General features: G+C 36.3%; 1 protein-coding gene across 1 annotated transcript in view; it reads left to right on the top strand.

Annotated features, from left to right (window-relative positions):
* AGMO (alkylglycerol monooxygenase) overlaps positions 1-17,842 on the top strand; it is a 183,792-nt gene extending 165,950 nt beyond the window's left edge. The window contains exon 13 of the mRNA XM_057373097.1: positions 17,571-17,842. Within this exon, the coding sequence (XP_057229080.1) occupies positions 17,571-17,651 (81 nt within the window). The 3' untranslated portion in view covers positions 17,652-17,842. The remainder of the gene's footprint in view (positions 1-17,570) is intronic.
* Positions 17,843-20,012: the final 2,170 nt, after the last annotated feature.

The following is a 20,012-nucleotide window of genomic DNA, read 5'->3' as shown; positions in this document are numbered from 1 at the left end:
AGTTTGGGTGAAGGTTTGGTTGCTGCCTTTTCCCCTTTTATCTGAACCAGCTCACTCAGACCTAATCTTCATCATCTAAACCACAGGATTAACACACAAAACAACTTTGGAGCGAGCCAGGTCCAAGCAGGAAGCTGCAAGTACCATCATGTCCTCATGATATGAGCCAGCAGAATATCTGTGGTTTCTCCAGTTTTTTGGTGGTGTGTTTTTTTTTTTTTTGCTTGGTTTTTGGTCTTTTAACACAACCTGAGTTTTTATTCACAGTTTTCTGCCAGGCCTTCAATAACATACCAATATAAAGTAATGACATAATTTTTTCCTTATTTAAAGACAACATATCAAACAGTTTAATGATTAAGTATGTGAATCCTTAATATTGTTTTCACTGGCTAAAGTTATTTCTGATTTTTTTTGCCCCATAATTTATTATTGTGTGTTATCTTTATCCACATATTCATAAATCTGGTCCAATGTGGGCTGTCTGGGATGGGAACTGGGTGTTTGAGGGGTGAGAGGGGATCATACAGGATACACACATGTACGAAGTTCCTGTGGCAGGTGAGATGCCAGGCCAGGCATTAGCACACAAGTACCAGTAGAGACTGAGTGACAAGATAAAGTGATTGAAGAGGGAAGAACTAAAACCATCAGGTTTTAGTTTTTATGTTTYGTATGTTTCTATTGTTTGTTTTTATTGTTGTTGGTGGTGCGATTTTTGGGGTAAGAGCAGGATGTCAAGTGTAAGAATGAAAAGAAAAATGGAAAATAAAAACAGAACTGTGAAGGGTGTCATAACAATCAGTGTGTGAGGAGCATTTTTTTAGGAGAGCAGGGAAAATGAAGTTATGAGAGTTCTAGTGCTGTTCTGGGGAAGAGGCAAATGGGCTTTATGTGTTTATTTATCATGAGTCCCAAGAGCCTATCTTTTTTAACTTTTGTAAGCCTAATGGGATTTTATACCARCATGCAGATGCTGCTGACCTGTCAGCTTTTTGTTATCTTTTTAAGAAGATGTTACTGACTCAGTACATGAGTAAATAAGCTTCCTTGTGCTGGTCTTCATCTGTGAGGCAAGAGTTGATTCTTTCTGAATGGTGCAGATCGTAGGTCTTCTCTTTCCTCTGTAGGGCAACCTARCATTCCCTGAACTCAGAACTGACTGAGCACTGGTAGAGTGGTTTGACTCTTGCTATTGCTTGGGAAATAGGAATTTAGTCTCAGTCCATGAAATAATRGAATCCTTTAGGTTGGAAAAGGTGTGYAAGGTCATGGAGGCTGTTAATGCCACACTGCCAAGTCCAACACTAAACCACATCTGTAAACATCACATCCACGTATCTTTTAAATACCTCCATGGATGGTGGCTCCCCCGCTTTCCTGGGCAGATTGTTCAATGCTTGGCAATCCTTTTTGGTGAAGACATCTTTCCTGATATCCAATCTAAACCTCCTATGGCACARCTTGAAGTCATTTCCTTTTGTCATACTGCTTATTTCTTGGGAGAARAGACCAATCCCAAGAAACCTTCTTGTTGCCTTGCTACAACCTCCTTTCAGCAGAGAGTGTTAAGTCCCAACTGAGCTTCTCTTTTCTCGAGACTTAAAAAAAACCCAGCTCCATCAGCTGTTCCTCACAGGACTTGTGCTCCAGACCCTTTCCCAGCCCTGTTGCCCTTCTCTGGACACAGTCCAGCACCTCAATGTCTTTCTTGTGGAGTCCAAAAATGGACACAGGATTCCATGTGTGGCCTCACCAGTGCCAAATAAAGAGGGGACAAATCTCTGCCCTGCTCCTGCTGGCCACACTATTGCTGGTACAGGTCAGGATGCCATTGGCCTCCTTGGCTACCTGGGCACACTGACAACTGTTGAGCAGTACTGCGAGGTCCTTTTCCACTGGGCATCTTTTCAGTCACTCTGCCCCCAGTCTCTGCTCTGCCTGGAGTTGTTGTGACCCAGGTGAAGGATCTGGCAATTTGCCTTGTTGAAGATTCATCTCATACATTTGGTTTCATCCCAACAATCCAGCATGTCCATGCAGATCCCTCTGCAGAAGCTTCCTGCTCTCAAACAAATCAAACMCTGCCATTGATCTTGGTGTCATCTGCAAAGTRACAGAGGRTGCGCTTGATCCCCTYATCCAGATTGTTGATAAAGATATGGAACAAAATTGATCCTAATAATAAGCCCTGAGGAACACTTGTGACCAATTCTGACCACTTCCAGACTGTCTACTCCATACTTCACCATTCTTATTTGGACCAGTCATCCAGACAGGTGCTTTTACCAAGCAAAGAGTGTTACCTATGTAAACCATGAACAGACAGTTTTTCCAGGAGAATTCAATATTTATGCCAAAGAATGTTCCCAGTCAACAAAGTTTTAAATTTCCCTCTGCTTATATCAGCTGGACAATGAGCATGGTTGGGTACTGTTAAACCTGTACGTGGTTTTGCCTAGTTACCAGTAGCTGTAAAATATACTGCATTAGATTTCACAGACTAGGTGGGCTCAACTGGACCCAAGAGAGGAGAGGCTGTTCTTGGAGGTTTCTCAAGGATGCTCTCCCAAAAGTTGTCAGGTTTTTATAGGGTAGATGTCTGGAATACAATAGGATGTCTTTGTGCAAGGTTTAATGTGTGTTTAACAAAGATAAAATTGATTTGATAGTATGATGCAGGCATACCAAGGATTTCTAATAAGACGTGATCCGCCGGAAAAGCGGAAACCATGCATAAACAACAAATTTTGATTAATAACCTATGGCCTAGTGTTTTTGCATAGCAGAAGGGTTGAAATGTATTGAATGAAATTATTTTTTGTAAATCTAAACATTTCTTACATAGAGAGAGCAAAGCTTTTCATGGAGATAAATAATTTTCAGTTGCTTTTCTTTTTTTAATGAAAAAAAAAAAAAAAAAAAAAACCAAAAAAAAAAACAAAAAAAACCCCAAGAAAGCAAATCCAGAGTTAGATCTTATAGGCTGATAGGTTCTTCCTTCCCTCATCTTGGTAATAGGCTTCAATAATTATATCAATCCCACACAAGTTTCAGTGCATTTTGGCAGAATAATGATATATATGCCTCCACCATTATTTCCTCATTCCAGCCATATATGTCATACTACAAATTTTACTTCATCTTTAATGAACCACATATTCTGCACAACTCCCTAGTTAAGGTTTTACACCCTCAGAATGGGGCTCTTGATTTGTTTTTTTTAAATTAGTATGTTCCAGTACAGTGCTTCATAAAGGGAAAATGGGTTTACAGACATAAAATCATTAATGTAGGTCTAATTGGGTTTGCATTGGTCTAATTTACATAATTGCATATGTCTTCTTACTCTAAAAATTGGTCAAATTAAAGATATATAAATATGATATATAAATATTAAAGATATGCTACTATACTACTTCTTTCTGTCTTACATTTTCCAGAAATTACTGTGTTTACGCTACTGAGTATAAATTCACATAGGAATCAACAAACTTGGAATTCATAAGACTGACAAACCACTGGGCAAAATTACAAAAATATGAAGTTTTTCAATTATTGCATGTTCCTGTTATGAATGTGTGTGGAAGAACAACTTTACAATAAGCCCATTCAAGGCCTGTTTTGGAAACCAAATACCATGAGAAAGTGGCCTTTGCCATTGTTGCAGCCTTTTGGAAGATACTAGGTCCAGCTCACCCTGTGTGGATGCAGAGAACCCCTAGGAATCACTCATGCTCCACTTGTGGCCAATAGCCTGATGAGCACAGGAAAGCAAATTGATCCAGTTCCTCTTCTGTGGACTAGAATTAGCCCTGTAAGAAAGTCTCACAGATACAACAAACATCTGACATAAATGTGTGAGTTTACTTAATGAAGAATTCATGTTGTCTATTAAAAAATACAATGTGTTCAGACTTGTATGCTTCTTCTTCACTTTTGTCTCTTCCTAAATGCAGTTACATAAAACTACAGACTTTGTCAAGCTTTTTCAGTCTATAGGTAGCTCATTCATTTATTTTTTTTCTGGTTAGTGGCAGGTAGAATTGATTTTAAGTAACTTTTTTAACCAGTTAGCTTCTCCTTTATTCAAAAAATCTGTTCTCTAATGGTGTTGTTGTAGTGTCAGTAGTAAATTCCCTTAGACACAGATGAATCTTGTGGTGTCTGTCAGTATTTTCTTTAGCAATAATGACACTCAATGTCATATTCCAAGTTGCCTGTAATGACTTCTCCTTAGATTCCATTATCTGTCATCACAACAGATGATGCCTATAAGTGTTAGTTTAGAGCAGAAAAATAATTAGAAGTGCTAGCACAGCAAAGTATTTCAAATAACCAGACTGAAACTAGAGATAAATGTACTATTACCTAGATTAATTAGTTATCAGAAAAAAAAACCTCTTTGATTCTCAATTGGAAATGGGTTACATTCTTATTTAAATAGGTAGTCAGTGGTTGATTCTTATTGTCACTAAGGGACGCTTCACCTTGGCAGACACCTGACATTTTTAAAGACCTCTGTCAGTTAGTTTGGAGGAAAAAGRGAGGATTGCTCACTTTTTTAGCTGCTAGATTATTAGTTTCTATTTTACAAATAATGGGTCAAGAAAGCAGAAGGGTCAGGCCCTGATTCTTTTGAAGTACAACACGTGAGTTGCAAAGGAAGAAGTGAGACATTGTATCAGACTCAAGTGTATAATAACAGACCGCAAAACTCCCTTAATGCCTTTCCCTGTTAGAAGAATTTTAGGCAAGATGTGGCTTAAATGCAGTAATTCTTTTTCTGAATTTGTGACTTTAAACTCAGACTTGCTAACTTCTCATTGGTTTGGTCAAKTAAAACCACTTTCTTCCTCTTGTTCTTTCCTAGAAGGATTCATGCATGATCCATCTTGCTGATGGTTTCTATCTCTGAGAGAGGAGCAGAAGCCTACATGGCTGAGCTATGAGATCACCACTCAGAGCAGATCTAACTTCTTATCCTTATGCTTTAGAAGTATTTTATCTTCCATGTTGGACTTGTCTTCACCAGCTTTAAAGCTTCTCTGGTTTGAAGGAGGACTCAACAACAGTGCCTTTGTGGAACTGTGAAGCCAAAGCTGTTGCTCTGTCTGAGGAGTGTACTGACTAGAAGAGCAGATTGGCTTTTAGTGCAAGAACACTGGTAATGTGGTTTGATCGCTAAGCTGAYGCAGAAAAAGGTGTCTGGTATCTAGGTAGCAATCAAGATGTAACAAAAAATTTGGGGAATTGAACGCAAATGAAAGGTCTTGATGAGCAATTGAGTGAAGAGGGATTGCCCTTAGGAAGAGTGGTCAGTGGCTGTTCAAACAGCCTGATGTGAGTCTTGACATGAACATCATTCASATATCTTGTGAGGAGAATGCCCTTTTGATTGTCTGATGGGAAAATTACCACTTTTATAGAGGTGCTCTTTCCCAAAGCACTTTCCCAAAGCTTTTACAGACATCAGTATTTATCTGCTTACTTCCCTTGTTGATAGACAGGTGTTTTTTTTCATTTCATAGGAAATAAGGCTGTAACAGGAGGGGCAAGCACTGACTGCAGGTAGAAAACAGGTGCAGCTATGAAAAGACAGAGTTGTCCTTAAAATAAGCAAATAAAGTAGTGAACCGTAAGCTTAACTGAGCATGCTTCTGGTAATTAATTGAGCAATGAATAACCATTAAATCCAGGGCGTTTGCAGTCTAATATATGTGATGTTCTGCTGYGTACTTATCAGCTATAACTATTGGCTATTCAGTTTCCACTTACATTKGTTTACTGTGTTTTAATTGGACTAATTAATCCCATTTAAGAAATACTTACATTATAGCTCGAAAGGAAAGAATTGGAGAAAATAGTTGAACAGTGCCAGTTTAAAGGCTTTGAACCAGCTGTGTAACCTGTCCAGAATAGAAACATAGACTTTTGACCAAGTATATCTGTGAAAGGGTCTTTGGACACCAATATGTGTAGGTAAAAAGTGGCAGGTATGAATAATTTCTAAACAACTACTAAAAAGTATCATGAGCTACATTCTACTGTAATTTAGCTTCAGTGAAGTTTCTGAGGTAGCTGATGTAAATTCCATTTTGGGTCAAATCAATGTGTAACATAACTTTGCATAAGTGTTTTCTTTGACTTCACGGTTACACTGGGGATATCTATGGCCCCACAATGCAAAATCAAATCCATATTATGACAATCCTCCTACTGTCTGATGGAAAAAACAAATCTTTCTAGAAAATGCATAGGTTATACATATTTTATATATCCTCTTGAACTTCAATTTATGTATATTCATATTCATGCAGATGCACAATTCTATGAGTGGTATCTTTTCTACATTTAAATAGTCTCTGCTTTCATAGCTGAGGTAATTATTCTGATCACTAAATTTCTGCTCAAAATGGGAAAATGGGGATCATTAGTGCATGCTTTCACCTTTTCATAGTTTTGAAATCTAGAAAAAAAAATTGGTTTTGAACATTTTTAGTGSTTAGGCATTCACTACCTGAGCTGCCAAGGCTTATTGAAAGCAGCTGGATGTCTGCCTCTGTCCTCCCCCTTTCTTGGAACTGCTGCCAGAGCAGGTAGTCAGAAACGGAAAGTAGAGAAATATTTGAGCATCTGCACCCTCTCTGTCTCAGGAAAACAGCTGTGGCTTCCATAGGAAACACTCATTTTTTCCCATCAGCAAAGACTCTGGATACCCTTGGGTCCAGTTTTGGCACAGCAAGCCAAGTAGGATGCAGTTTATGGCTTAAAACTTATGAGAGAAATCATTCAGGCAGTCCCATCCTTGGCAGAACATTGAGAGAAATTCCCCAGGCTGCAAGCCACATGTGGGTCTCTGACCTTTTATTAGCTCACCATGGGAGAGGTTAACAATTGTTGAGGCTTCAGTCCCCCCTTTGACATACAAATACAACAATACCAAGTAGCCTTTCCAAGACGAGCATATTTAGGGCACAACATGTTTTTCARTGCAGGGCTCAATGTAGCGGGTGGGAGGGGAACCCCAAAAGAAAAACCCAACCCAAAAACTTAGAATAAAAAAAAAGATATTTGCTGTAAAACTGAAGCCTTGATTGGTATTTTTCAACATTCTGCCATTTTATTGTGATTTCTGACTTTTTAAAACTGCTATAATCATGAGATGGAAACAAATTCTCACACCATTTTTAGCTCTTCATGTGGTCAGTGCCATGAGTTATGGAGAAAATATTGCTCAGTAGCTGGAGTGACATAAGAAATGCATGCAATTATCTGATTTTAAGGATGTCTGTTGTGTTTATCCAAGTACATAATTGTTGAGATTAAAAAAAGAAGTATTCATAATTACTGATAGGAGGGTCATCAGGGAAATAAAACACAGAGGGCTAAATCCATGTCTTTTTGAAATGTCTTCATCTCAGAAATTACTGTACTAAATGAAACTAATCTCAGATTTTAGTAAAAAAGGGATTGGAAAGTAATTCTCTTTTGGGGAAGCAGAGTCATCGCCCACTTTGCAGCTAAGAAACTGCAAAGATGAAATGTCATAGTCTGGGCTGCCTAATCTTTGGCAAAGRATGCAGATTAAACAGCCCAGCGTCCCAAGCTTTTACCATTGCTACTTGATTACTCTTTGTGTTTTAAAGGCAAATTATTTTCACTATGCAGTCCAATGGCTTTAGTGTAGAGTATGCTGAGTGTAAAATAGAAGTGAATTAGCTCATGCTTCTGCCATCAGCCTTTGCAGCTATTGTCTGAAGAGGTAATGGAAGCTGCTCTCTCAATGTAATAGTCCTGTGTCTTCTCTGATGGGATGCAGGTTCAGCCCTGTTCAATGCCAGAAACTGGGGGAAAAAAAAATAAAAAAAAAAAAGCAGGTGTTGCTTTTCATACTTTTACTAAGGTGACAACCACATCTGAGCCTGAAATCGGTGAAGCCTTGCACAAGGTTCGTTATTGCAAAAAAATAGTTGCTAAGTCATAGCTGCTCCCTGTTGTAAGCAGTCACATCTTTATTAACCATTGTTGGCAAAGTAGATTTGGGGAGAAGTTRTTTAGAGGTGGAGAATGTTTTTGTATTCATTGTGAATAAACAGAAATACCAGGTTGGCAGAGATCCTGCACTGGAGAAAGATCAAGTACAGCTACAGGATAGACACRTGCCTGTCTAACCATTTACACAGATGATTCCAATGCTATACCATCCTTATAGCCATCCATTATATCATGAAAATTTTAGTTAGAAAAGATTTTGTTGTTGTTTTTATTACCCTAAGCCCTAGCTTATCAYTGTCTTTTCTTTTTGTATTAGTCTTTTACATGTCAAAAGATTGGTCTTATTCCCCTTCTGAGCATTTTGTTTGTTTGTTTATTTTCTCAAGAATACACAGCAGAATTGCTTCAAACTTTTCTACAGGTCACTTTTCTAAACCTTTTGTAATTCTTGTAGTCTATTTCATGACTATATCCAGCTTATCTATGTTTCCTTTAATGCTTCACCACCTTTCAGTAGGCTGGATAAATAGATGAAATGCTTCTTTTATCAAACTCTTACRTATATATATGTATACATATGTATGTTACACAATAGTTATCTATAAATGCTTCTGTTAATATCTTTCACATTGATACTGACATCTTTTTGTATCAGCACTGTTTTTTTGAGACATGTTTCATGTGTGAACTGCTTTAACTCTAAAAGTTTTTTCTGATGTACTCCTCCTTAATGATTATTCCTCACAGCATATTTGTGAATTTGGTGTCTCTCTAGTATCTCCCATTTCTGTTCAATTACAGGTTTTCTTCAGCATCTCCAGATTTAAAAAAAAACTATTATGAATCTCACATTTTCCAGGAAAAGACATTTTAAATTTCTTTCAATATTTTAGAACTGTTAAATGTGTCTGCTTTTTCATCAAAATTCTGATTTCTCTTTCATTTTGTGATATAATCTTTGATTATTCTTTTCTGGATGTTTCTTCTCCTACTGAGTTTTGCACCCTATATACAAAAGTTTCATTTGGACCATAGTTGCCTAGTTTTCCCAGTTAAAAGTCACATAGATATTTCCATTAATTTTTTTTGTAATCTAATTGAACAATACATATTGTCTTGACATAATAAATGGGAAAATGAATGATTTAGCCCATTTGAATATATCTGTGGTTAATGTCTATGACAACTTCTTTTATATAATTGATGATGAGTTTTTACAATGAATGGGAGTTACCCCAGAGAAGAATAGAAGCWGCAAACTGCAACACAGGAAGGGTTTCTTGAGAGCAGGGAAGAGAGACACCCACAAACCATTTTTTACTTTTCCATGTAAAGGGATGGACAGAGGGCTGGAACAACCTCAACACATTTTTCTTCTTGAACTTAAAAACAGTCATAGTTTACTGCTTTTGGCCTCAGAAGAGGGTTGGCCAGCAGGATGGCTGTGTTCTATCTTTAACCTAGACATGCATCTTCTATGGCAAGATTTTTCCTTTATTGTATCAATGAACGTTAGCCCATCTTGTTTATTCAGAAATTGGGGATTTTTTTGTTAGTTTATTCGGTTTGATATTTTTTATGCTAAGGACAGCCTTCTGTGTTCTCCATTTTTCAATTAAAGGATTATTTTCTCCYTTCAACATGTTGGCTTTAAGAGCARTCTTCATCTAGAGTGACTGTTAGCCTAGGTCTTCTCTTGTCTGTCTTGAATACTTTTCTGGTGTTTGTTCACTGTACTGGAAATCCCTTCTGCTTGTCACTCAATTGTTTTATCCCTCTCTGCACATTCTTAATCCTTTCTTTCACATTTGCCATTAGTCACAGTAGCCAGTTTTTCCCCATCGTGTCTTTTCAACATCTGCAGCMACGTTTTTTCCGTCAATGATCTAATGTCTGTGGGTTATAATTAAAGGCTGGGATTACTTTTTTAATATTTTTTCCCCACACACAATGGAAAAATTTCCATTTTGGAGCTCATAGCAAGTCAGCCTTCTCTCAAGAGGATATTTAGTGTACCAGTGAGTGGAGATCACTTTGCAGCACAGCACCTTTGTCAGAGCTCTTCACTGACAGAACGCTCTTGGTTTTCTTCACCACCTGCCCTGTTATGCACTACAGTCACACTCTGAAATGAAGGCATCCATATCAAAACAATATTTTATGTCTGCTAATGATGGAGAAATTAGACACKGAATTACTTCAATATAGTATTGTATTAAACTGAATTAAAGGATTGAAGAGATAAAATTATTTCTGTAGATGCTTACTTGGCAAATATTACACAGCCAGGTACTACCCTGTCCAAATTCTGAAATGCTTTGTTTAGCAATTTTTCTTCCATGTTCAAACTACTTTTTTTTTTTTTTTTCTTTTTCTGTGGCTGTAATTTTCCTCTATTTTCAAGCAAGGATGAAAGCATAAAGGAGAGCTCTCTCCTACATTGTTCCTTTAAATGAATTTGTCCCATCTTTTAAGTGAAATTTTCCTAAACGCTTGATTAAGCAGTATGGTATCTAAACTTTTCTTAAAGCCATGACCATTTAAAAGACGTATCCTTACCCTTATATATATGCACAGCCCACCTCACCTATATTACTGAATTTAAAAGCATTCCATTCTTTAATCCTAAGAGAAAAATATAAATTAGGTAAAATATAACAACTATGCAGTAATCAGTCAAAGTAAAATGAGCCTCATATTTGTTTGAACAAATCGTTGAAAGAAGATTAAACTGCTATTTACATATGAATTAAATAATATCTTGTAAAGTGAAATGTGTCTTTGCAGATGTCTCTTTTACCCTACAAGTTATGCTTGAGCTGGGAGTGATGSTGTGGGGTGTGTGCAGTTATGCTACAGCTGCTGACAAGCGTAAAAGTAAATTAGATGTTTTATCTCAATGAATACAGTTCCTGTTTAAATGTTTAAGATAATAAACTCAACAACTTTAGCCAAACTGAGACAGGACTATGTCAAATATTTCACTTCTGCAATGGACAGCTATTAATAACTCTCAATCTCATTTGGCCTGTTAGCCTGCAACAGATTGAACTGGTATGTTCACTGGTTGAGTAAGTTTGTCATCTTTTTTTCCCATCAGTTTTATTAACATTTCTGAAAGCCTCTTATTTTTGATTGTTCATTTATCATGTAATAATTGAGAAAATTTCCATGGCTCTTGTTTCTCAAATTTGGGTATAAATTGAGGCTGAAAAAATTAATATMATTTAAAATACAAAAGGAGACATTCAGAACTAAGGTCTTTTAAAACTGTTGAACTTTGAACTTGTTTTTCAGAACTATTTCAGAAATAAAACTAAAGCAATATGAAAGAAACTCTAAAATATTTCTGCGCTCTAGAATGTGTAACAAATTGTAAATTGTAAATTTTGTTCATAAGTTTTACAAAATTTTTAAGCTCACRTCATGATTGATTACTTCTAAACTCTAAATTTCTCTTTTTTAAAAAATCAGTTGCAAAACAATAAAAAAAGGCTTGGTTCAGAAGTTATTTTTAAACATTTTCAAATGATAAAGCAATTTTTCTGTTTAACATGGCTTTACTTTGAGGTCAACTTGAAATAGATAAACATTTTAGGATGATGTGGAAAGTATTTTCTGATGTTTTAATAAAATATTGTAAGACAAATCTTATATGGAAGGGATGCAGAGTTTATATATATGTTAATGAGTATAATGTTGACACTGTCTCCAGCTTGCATTAGCTCATCACAAGGTGAAGATTTAATAATTATTAACATATTTTGGAATTCCTATTCATATGACTGACAGGAAAGCTTCCCACTTCAGTAACTTTTCTTTGTCTTTTGGGGAATGAGGTAAAATCTTCCTAATCCCAGTGCTTAGGTTGTGAATTATTCTGTGACTCAAGAGAGAAAGTATTTCATAGGTAACAGTTCAATAGGATACATTTATCTAGACAAGTGATTTGAGAAGCAGTGGGCTGGCTTCTCCTGAGTGAAGGACATGATGCCAGATAACATGCTGCTTGCATATAAGCCATTTGAGGTCTAAATATAACTGCAATAGCACTGCCTGTGTAAAAATCCCCACGTATTTAACTGAGGAATGTGACTTACTGGCTTGTGTGCAATGCCAGGAAAGAYAGAGTCAGGCTGGTGCTGTGCTGAGATTTTGCAGCTTATGGGCTTGCTAGCTCAGGCATCTCTGCAGTGCACTTGATTTCATCCTGGGGATGTGTCCAGCTGTGAAAGCAACTGAGAAATAGATATTCTTTCTGCAGATCTTTCTTTGTCTTTCCTGGATAGGTAATATAAGCCTTTTAAGGTATGTGGGCTTTTGCAGCCTGTGTTTTCATGCATTATCTAGCTTTAGAGTCTCAGACTGTATTTTAATAAAAGAAGGAATGTTAAAAACATTTAATAAAATAAAAAGGAGGTGTATATATCTCTTCCCTATTGTTTTATCATTATTTGTTAATAGTGAGGTATAAAACCAATGAGATATGTCATAAAAGAAAAAACCATTGTGAGTAAACTATCARCATGCTTTGAGGGTGTTGAAGATACTTGGCTTAATCCTGCATATGCCAACAGTTTCTTAATCACAGAGTTATAGAATGGTTTGGGACCTGAAAGAATAAAGGAAGGGACCTTTAAAGGTAGTYTGGTTCCACCTTCACTGCAATGAGCGGGGACATCAAATACACACCTTGTTCTAGTTTAGGGGCACACTGGATGTGTGAGATGTGCTCCAAATGTGTGTCATGAGCCCTTAGGGAGAATTTCCAGACATTTTCTACTTTTACAGAAATCTTGGACAAAAACTGTGAAGCCACTATTATGGGAGTTTTCCCTGTTCCCTTGTATCCACAGTTCCTTCACCAAGAAAGAGAACTCAACTCTCCACTTTCTTCTACATTTATTTCCAAATATAAGGGAGTCATCACACAGAGGAGGAACCTTCCTGTTTCCTAGTTTCCCTTTCTAGCTATTATTATTGCAACTTTTTTGATAGTGCAAACTTCCTGGTCTGTACACTATACAAGATTAGTGATTTCTAAATTTGTTGTTAATTTCACGGCATTTCTCTACTGGACTCAGACTGCTTGTCTCCAAACATTGAACTGGGARTGAAGATCATGCATTTCTTCTCCAAATCCTGACTTCCAGGAGCAATAAAACTCTCTCCCCACATGTGARACATATTTTCTATCTTCTCTTTGTATTCCAGCACCTGTAAGTGTCGTCTGTAGAGAAATGGGAGGAAAATTATGATATTAGTGAAAAATGCATCATTTGAATACTTGTGAAATCTGGAGTAGTTTGTTAAACCATATTATTAATATATTTCTAACCTTTCTATCAGTTAATTATCTCTAGCCTTACGAGGAAAGCACAGGGATATTACCTAGACACAGCCTTCTCAAAGTCTAAAAATTACCCATTAATATTGATAGTATGAAATTATGTCTTGTCCCTGTGAAGAAGTGGTGTCCAAATTTGTATATAAAGAGTATAAAAAGGGCCTTAATGATGTTTGTTTTGCAGCATCAGTTAAACCTCAAACATGACACTGACAATTCTCAGCACCACATTGAGAGGACTAATTATTTATCATATTTACCAGTTCCATGTCCACTTTAGGATGCAAACTGCAAACTTAATTAAGTATATGGATGTGCTGGKCTTCCTGAGCCCTTTCCAGAGATAAGAATACATTATCCAACACAGAAGTGTTCATTCAATATAATAAACACGCCCATTCATATGGTGTTGGAGTCCAGAAACTGTGACTTTGTTGTAGAGTTGCAGGTTGTCTCTGTAGCAAAATTTGGAGTGAACRTGTTTGGGCAGAATATGAGAAATGTCAGAGAATCATKGAATCAGAAAGGATCTGAGGTGGTGTGGTTCGAGGCTCTTCCCCCTTTTTAAAGTAGGGCTATCTTTGGAYATTTGTCTACATTTTTAGACCAATGTCTAAAGCTTTCTAATTCTATCCAGATGAAATCTGCAGGAGGAAAGACAACATGTCTAGGTATCTCAGATACACAAAGACATTACAAAAGAGAAAATGGCAGAAAACTACATTAGTGTTCAGCAACAAAGCTAATTGTGCAGAAGTGGGTGCCTGAATTTAGTTAATGATTTTAAAGTACTTTACAGCCTAATAAACTTCAATTGCTCTGATGGGAATTTTCTGCGAAGAGCAGACTCAGTCCTGCAGTCAATCCATTAGTTAAKCCATCTTTGTTCTTGTGAATAATGTTATTTGCATTTCTGTATTCAGGGAGAGAATATGGGCTGTATGGAAATAGATTGCATGAAAGGAGCTAATGTAAATATTTTTACTCTTCCAGCAGTCTAAAGGATAGTCTATAATTAATCTRTAGTTACTTGAACAGGTAAATGTAACAAGTGTTTATATTAAGGTGACAAAAAGTTTGCATTTCACTTGGCTAAATATGTGATTGTGAGAAATTCTGCTTTTAGGCTCATTCCGTATATGACTACTGTCCACAGTAATTTTTCATTTTAAGACAGGAGTGAAACTTGTTCTTATGTTATGTTGTTTGTGGTGAATCTTTTTTCAGTGTAAAAAATACAAAGGTATACTACTTAATTCTCTTTTTATTTCAAAGCCGGCTGAATTGTGAAACCGATATGTGAATATTTTTATCAAAGGAAAAAGTTGGTGGGTTTGGACAATATAAGAAGGAACGAGAATTTCTGTGGCAATAATTTAGAAAATGAAATAACCTAAAACCAAATAACCAAAAAAACCTCAGCCTGTTAGCATGTGAGAGTGTTGAGGAGAAAATACAAAATATCTGCACATAGGATTCAGGAAATAAGTTTTCCTGAGGGCATTAGAAAAATACTGGTCAACTATAGTTCAGCTTGCCTGGTGGAATGCTCTTTTGCTGCTTCCTGCTGCCCACACTATTGTCTGCTCAGAGTTCTGGCACGTATYGTCTCGGCTTTCCATTCCTGACATCACCTGATTGCACAATTCATTCAAGTGGGTCAAGCCTTGTAACTCCAAAATATGTAGCAGCAATCAAAAGAAACTGAACTCCAACTTACACAGCAAGTTTCTGTTTGGTAGCCCCATGCAGCTGGCTCTGTTCAAAGCAGGTCAGCATTAYAGCAGTAGAGACAGCCAGAATTACTGTCTTGCAAGGGAGGATGTGGCCCCTTAATTTTTTATCCTGATGTTTGGGTTTTTCTTAACCCCAGAACCTTGCAGCATTATTGTTTCCCGAATGCGTTATTTCYATCGAGTACTGGCAGTCCCAGAATTGATAGGCAGTGAATCAATACTTTTATAKAATTGTGAAGCCAAACTAATTTTGCAGATCCACAGTGTGCAGTGTGTGGTTTTCCATTCTGGATACAATAACTGCAATYCAAAATACTCCCCCGCAAGCGTTGATTGCATGCTTTAGGAAATTCGCAATAAGGAATTTAATTAAGAAAGAAGAAACTGCATCACTTCATTTMAAAAAGAGAAATTCACCCGAGATATTTTGTTCATTTTCGTGCTATAATAGCAAYAACCATTTTTAGCTGAGGACATTTCCTGGGGCTTAATGGCCCATGGCTGTGCTTCTTCAGGTGATCATCATCATCTCCCAACAGTCATTAATCCCCTACAAATGCCCTGCACCTCAGTCATTACACGTGCTTAAATGTGCTTCTCCTGAAAATGAAATAGTTCTATATTTAATGCATCTTCCAGGAATAGGAGTAATCTTTCTGAGGTGAGGAATGAAAGAAGTTTATTAATGTGTCAAAGAAGTACTAATTATGAAAAGTGGATAAGTTCTGTTTCTGGAGATAGCACAACAAAGAATTTTTCCMCAGTAAGAGCATGTTATGTGTAAGTCATGGTTTTATGGCAATTTGCATGTCATGGTAAATGACAATTTACACTCATCTCAGTTGCAACACAGCCAAATCAGAAATACAGACAGTTATTTGCAGCTCGATTTCTTTTACATCTCAGCATAGAAAGAAAACATCTCACAAAACATGCAGTGTGTGACTTCAGTACTACTTAAAAAGGCTTTCCWTTCTGTAGCTGTAGAAACAGAGCTGTACAGTTTTACTAGGTRTTTGTGATAATGCAAGAAAATAAAAATAAGTTAAATCTTTCCTACCTAAAGTCTGAAGCTCTTACAAATAAATCTTTTGGTGAACACTTTATGAGTCTTTCTTCCAAATAGGACCACAAATACAGTGCCGACAGCATCATCAGAGATTTTAAACACAGTAGACAGCCTACTCCTGCTCAAGTAGAATTAAAGCCTTCAATGAAAATAATTGAAAGGAATTTGTCTTCATAAAAATTGAATTAGAATTGGGGGGGGTGTAATTTATTTTTATTTTATTTTAATTCTACTTACTCCTGTGGTGTGATATTTTCATCCTGTGCTACTAAGCATGCAAAGCATACATCTGACGTACACATTGCATGAAGCCTGTACCTGTYCCAGACAGATTGTGAGAAGGATCAGAGAAGACACTGCCTTCACTGAGTGAAAAATTAGTACCTTTTGGGTATTATGGTAATTTATTATTTCTGTTGGACATTCTGATCCCATGTACTTAGGGGACTGTGTAGATGAAGACAGAAGTAGAACTTTGGGCCATGCATTATTAAATGATGTATGTTAATTATGTCAATGTTACAATTATAGCACTCCTAGTCAGCACCTTTAGACTGCAGATTGATCTGAAAGAAAGAATTATTTTAACCTGACTCAAAAATTTATTGTCAAAATGTTCTGTTCCTTCACACAGACAAAAAATGCCATGATTATATTTCAGCATAAACAAAATATTTTGTTTTCTTCACAGAAAAAAAATCAGTAACAAATAAAAATTGTCCTAATTTTGCAAGTTAGGGAATTTTTTTTTTATGTGAAGACAAAGGTTTCTTTCAGAAAATTTTAAATACAAAATATCACAGACACACAGGTGCATACACATTTTATCTTGCTCCATTGTGGGTTCTAGACAGAGATATTACCTGATTTAGACTTTGAAATTTTTTCTACTTGACCTAAAGCTGTTTTCAGCAAAAACTTGYGAAAAAAAATTTATTAGAACTCTCATTAAGTCACCGATACAAAACAAAAATTGCACAGAGACAAGGAAAAGATAGAAGAGTATTGCACTTCTGAGTTGTTTTCAGTTTACCTTATATCTCATCATAAACAGCAGGTTGGGGGAAAAGTACTGATCTATTGTACTGCAGTTTGAACACTTCTTTTGCTGTAGATCTTGTTTAAGGTTACTTTGGTTATTTCTACCCTACCATGTAGCTTACAGTGTCAGCATTCTTCAGACCATTCATCAAAATTCAGCAGGCATGTCCATGATAAAGAGTAGTAAAAAAAAAGAAAGCATGTTTTTCTAAAGTGAATTTATTAGTTTTTCTATAATTCTTGTATAATTTATTTTACTCAACATCTCTGTTTTCACCCATTCATTATATTTACAGATCAATAGAACTAAAAAGAACAAAACCAAACAAGCAAACCTCATTTAATGTTTCTMATTCTAATTGTAAATTCTGTGTTATAGGTCTTGTTTTCCCTCTGTGCTGCATTCTGGGGAATCCAGYTGATGAAGCAGATCACTTCATTCAAAGATAAACATCACTGAAGGAGCAGATCTAACATGACCTTAAATATGGAAACAGCACTTTAGAATAACCTTCTAARTTCCTTGGAATTAATCAACCATGAATCTTGCTGAATTGCAGTCAGTTCACTTATGATACGAGAGATTTGTGATTTATATATGAAGGTTTGAATRATTCCTAAGGGGGTATATTCATTTTGATTTGATTTTTTTTAAAGAAATATTTAATTTCTCCCCAATTTAAATAAAATACTCATTCACAACATAGATTTTTACAGTCATAGGATTATGCAATCTTAGGAACCATGTAAAACTAATTTCATTTTTGTAGTGATTTTGTAAGTAATGATATGTGAAAAGTATTTTTCACAAGAGGAATAATTAAAATCATATTTGTTGTAACCTTGTATAAAGTGATTGACTATCTTCTTATTGWGGCTAAACATAAACATATGTGAATGTCATTTTATCTGTAATGATTGAATTACACCAGAATCTCCATGTCATGCCCAATTCAATGTTCATAACATACAGCTACATGAGGATGAGTAGTTGAGGCAAGAAAATGATTAAAAACAGCATGATAAAATAACTSGAACTAGTATGAGTTGAAACATCTTCAATAAAATTGGCAGATGTATGTGCTGTATAGTGCAGACACGCAGTTTAGGCTGAATTATTCACGGAATACACCTGCATTGCCAACTTGATAGTGATCAAACCAGGATTTGCACATGGGTATCCCACTGACACTCACTCACGTGACAAAATACTTGCAGGCTGAGCCCTTAATTTCTGGTAATTTCCTGCGGGGTGATGTCAGGGGAGATGCACGTCTTGTCTTTCAGGAGCTGTTGGAAAGAYGGTTTGTACTAAGATAGGCAAATTAAATACAAATGGTAGAGGGAGTCTCCAAACAGCAGGACTGGCAAAAATACTGCATCTAGGTTGTTTTTCTTTCCTCACACTCATCCAACTTTTTTTTTTTGGCTCCAAGCCTTTTAGAAGTGCTTAAAGTCAAGTAGCTAAAAAATGGAGTCTGTCTTAGATTTTTCAAACTAGTAATAATATCTGGATTTAAAAATGAGTTTGTGTTCTGTTTTTTACCCATTTAATTTTCCTTTAAGATGTTAATGGCAGTCTAAGAGACATCTCAGATTTAGACATAYAGCTTACTTTTAATTAACCCATATTTTCAGTCTCTAGCTGTAACAGATGCCACTGTCTGTGTAATTGGAAGTTTCCAGTAAATTTTCAGAAGCACGGTAATGTTATATAAATAAAATCWTTGCAATGTCTAGTGATAGTATAATCTTAATTGTACAGTAGAATCATTGAAATGCTTGGGTTGCAAGGAGCCTTAATGATAGGTTATTTAATAGATTATTTAAAAATAACAGAATCTGATTCCAGAAGTACAACAAAATCTGCAAACTTCTTATGTGGCCCTGTGAGTTAGTTCGTGCACCTACCTATATTTTCCAAATGGCAGCATGGTCAGTTTAATRTAACAAAGAATCATATGGAAAGTCAGTTTCCTGATCAGAATAAATTCTTCAAAGAGACATGAACAGGACAAAAATTTAAAAACTGGCAATTTCGGAGGGACAACAGTGAAGAACTAAGTAGAATTAAATTAATTTTAAAAAAGTCCAAATGAATGTAATGTATTTACATKATGCAATGAAAGGAGTGTGATTTCAAGGGCAAATATAAAATGTGTCTGATGAGGACAGGCTAGTCTTTAAAGCAGAGGCCAAACAAATTTCCACTTTTCCAACGGAATTTAGATCCCAGTTTCCTACTTCCAGGGACTTKCCCTTGTGCACAGATTGTTTGAAAGCAAGGTGGAGGAGAGGAACAACATTCTTCCAGTGCATACTGATCAGCAGGGTCTGAGAACAGCTCCTCTGGCTGAAGGCTTGAACAGGTTCATGGTGGGTGTCCAAGACTCACATGCTTTACAATCACATCACTTGGGTATGTATAAGCAATCCTTTGGCTATAGACTGAAAGCTAGGATTTGCTTCCTGGAGMAGGGARTTGGAGGGACAAGYTCTTAGAAACACCTTTGCATCATTSTTTCAGTAGCTGTGTGGCAGGTAATTATATCCCTGTTGACTTCCTTGTCACAAAGTTTTTAAAATATTAATTATTTCATATTTTAGGCATCTAACACCACTCCTGGTTCCAGTTCATGCTGTCTTTATGTCCACTGCAAAAAATGAAATAATCATTCCAAAGGTCTCTGGGTTGGAGTAATCAGGAGACTTTGGAGACTGAATTCTGACTTTGCCACTGAATTTAATTATGTGCAGTTAATATATATCATGCAGTTAATGGAATTAATGCAAATTGCTCATTGCTAGCATGTATTAGTAA

This window comes from Malurus melanocephalus, unplaced genomic scaffold, assembly GCF_030028575.1.
Source record: "Malurus melanocephalus ecotype Western Australia unplaced genomic scaffold, MMel_1.1 scaffold_185, whole genome shotgun sequence".
Classification (NCBI taxonomy): Eukaryota; Metazoa; Chordata; class Aves; order Passeriformes; family Maluridae; genus Malurus; species Malurus melanocephalus.
The sequence above is the reverse complement of the archived record's forward strand: the minus strand, read 5'-3'. Positions and strand labels throughout refer to the sequence as shown.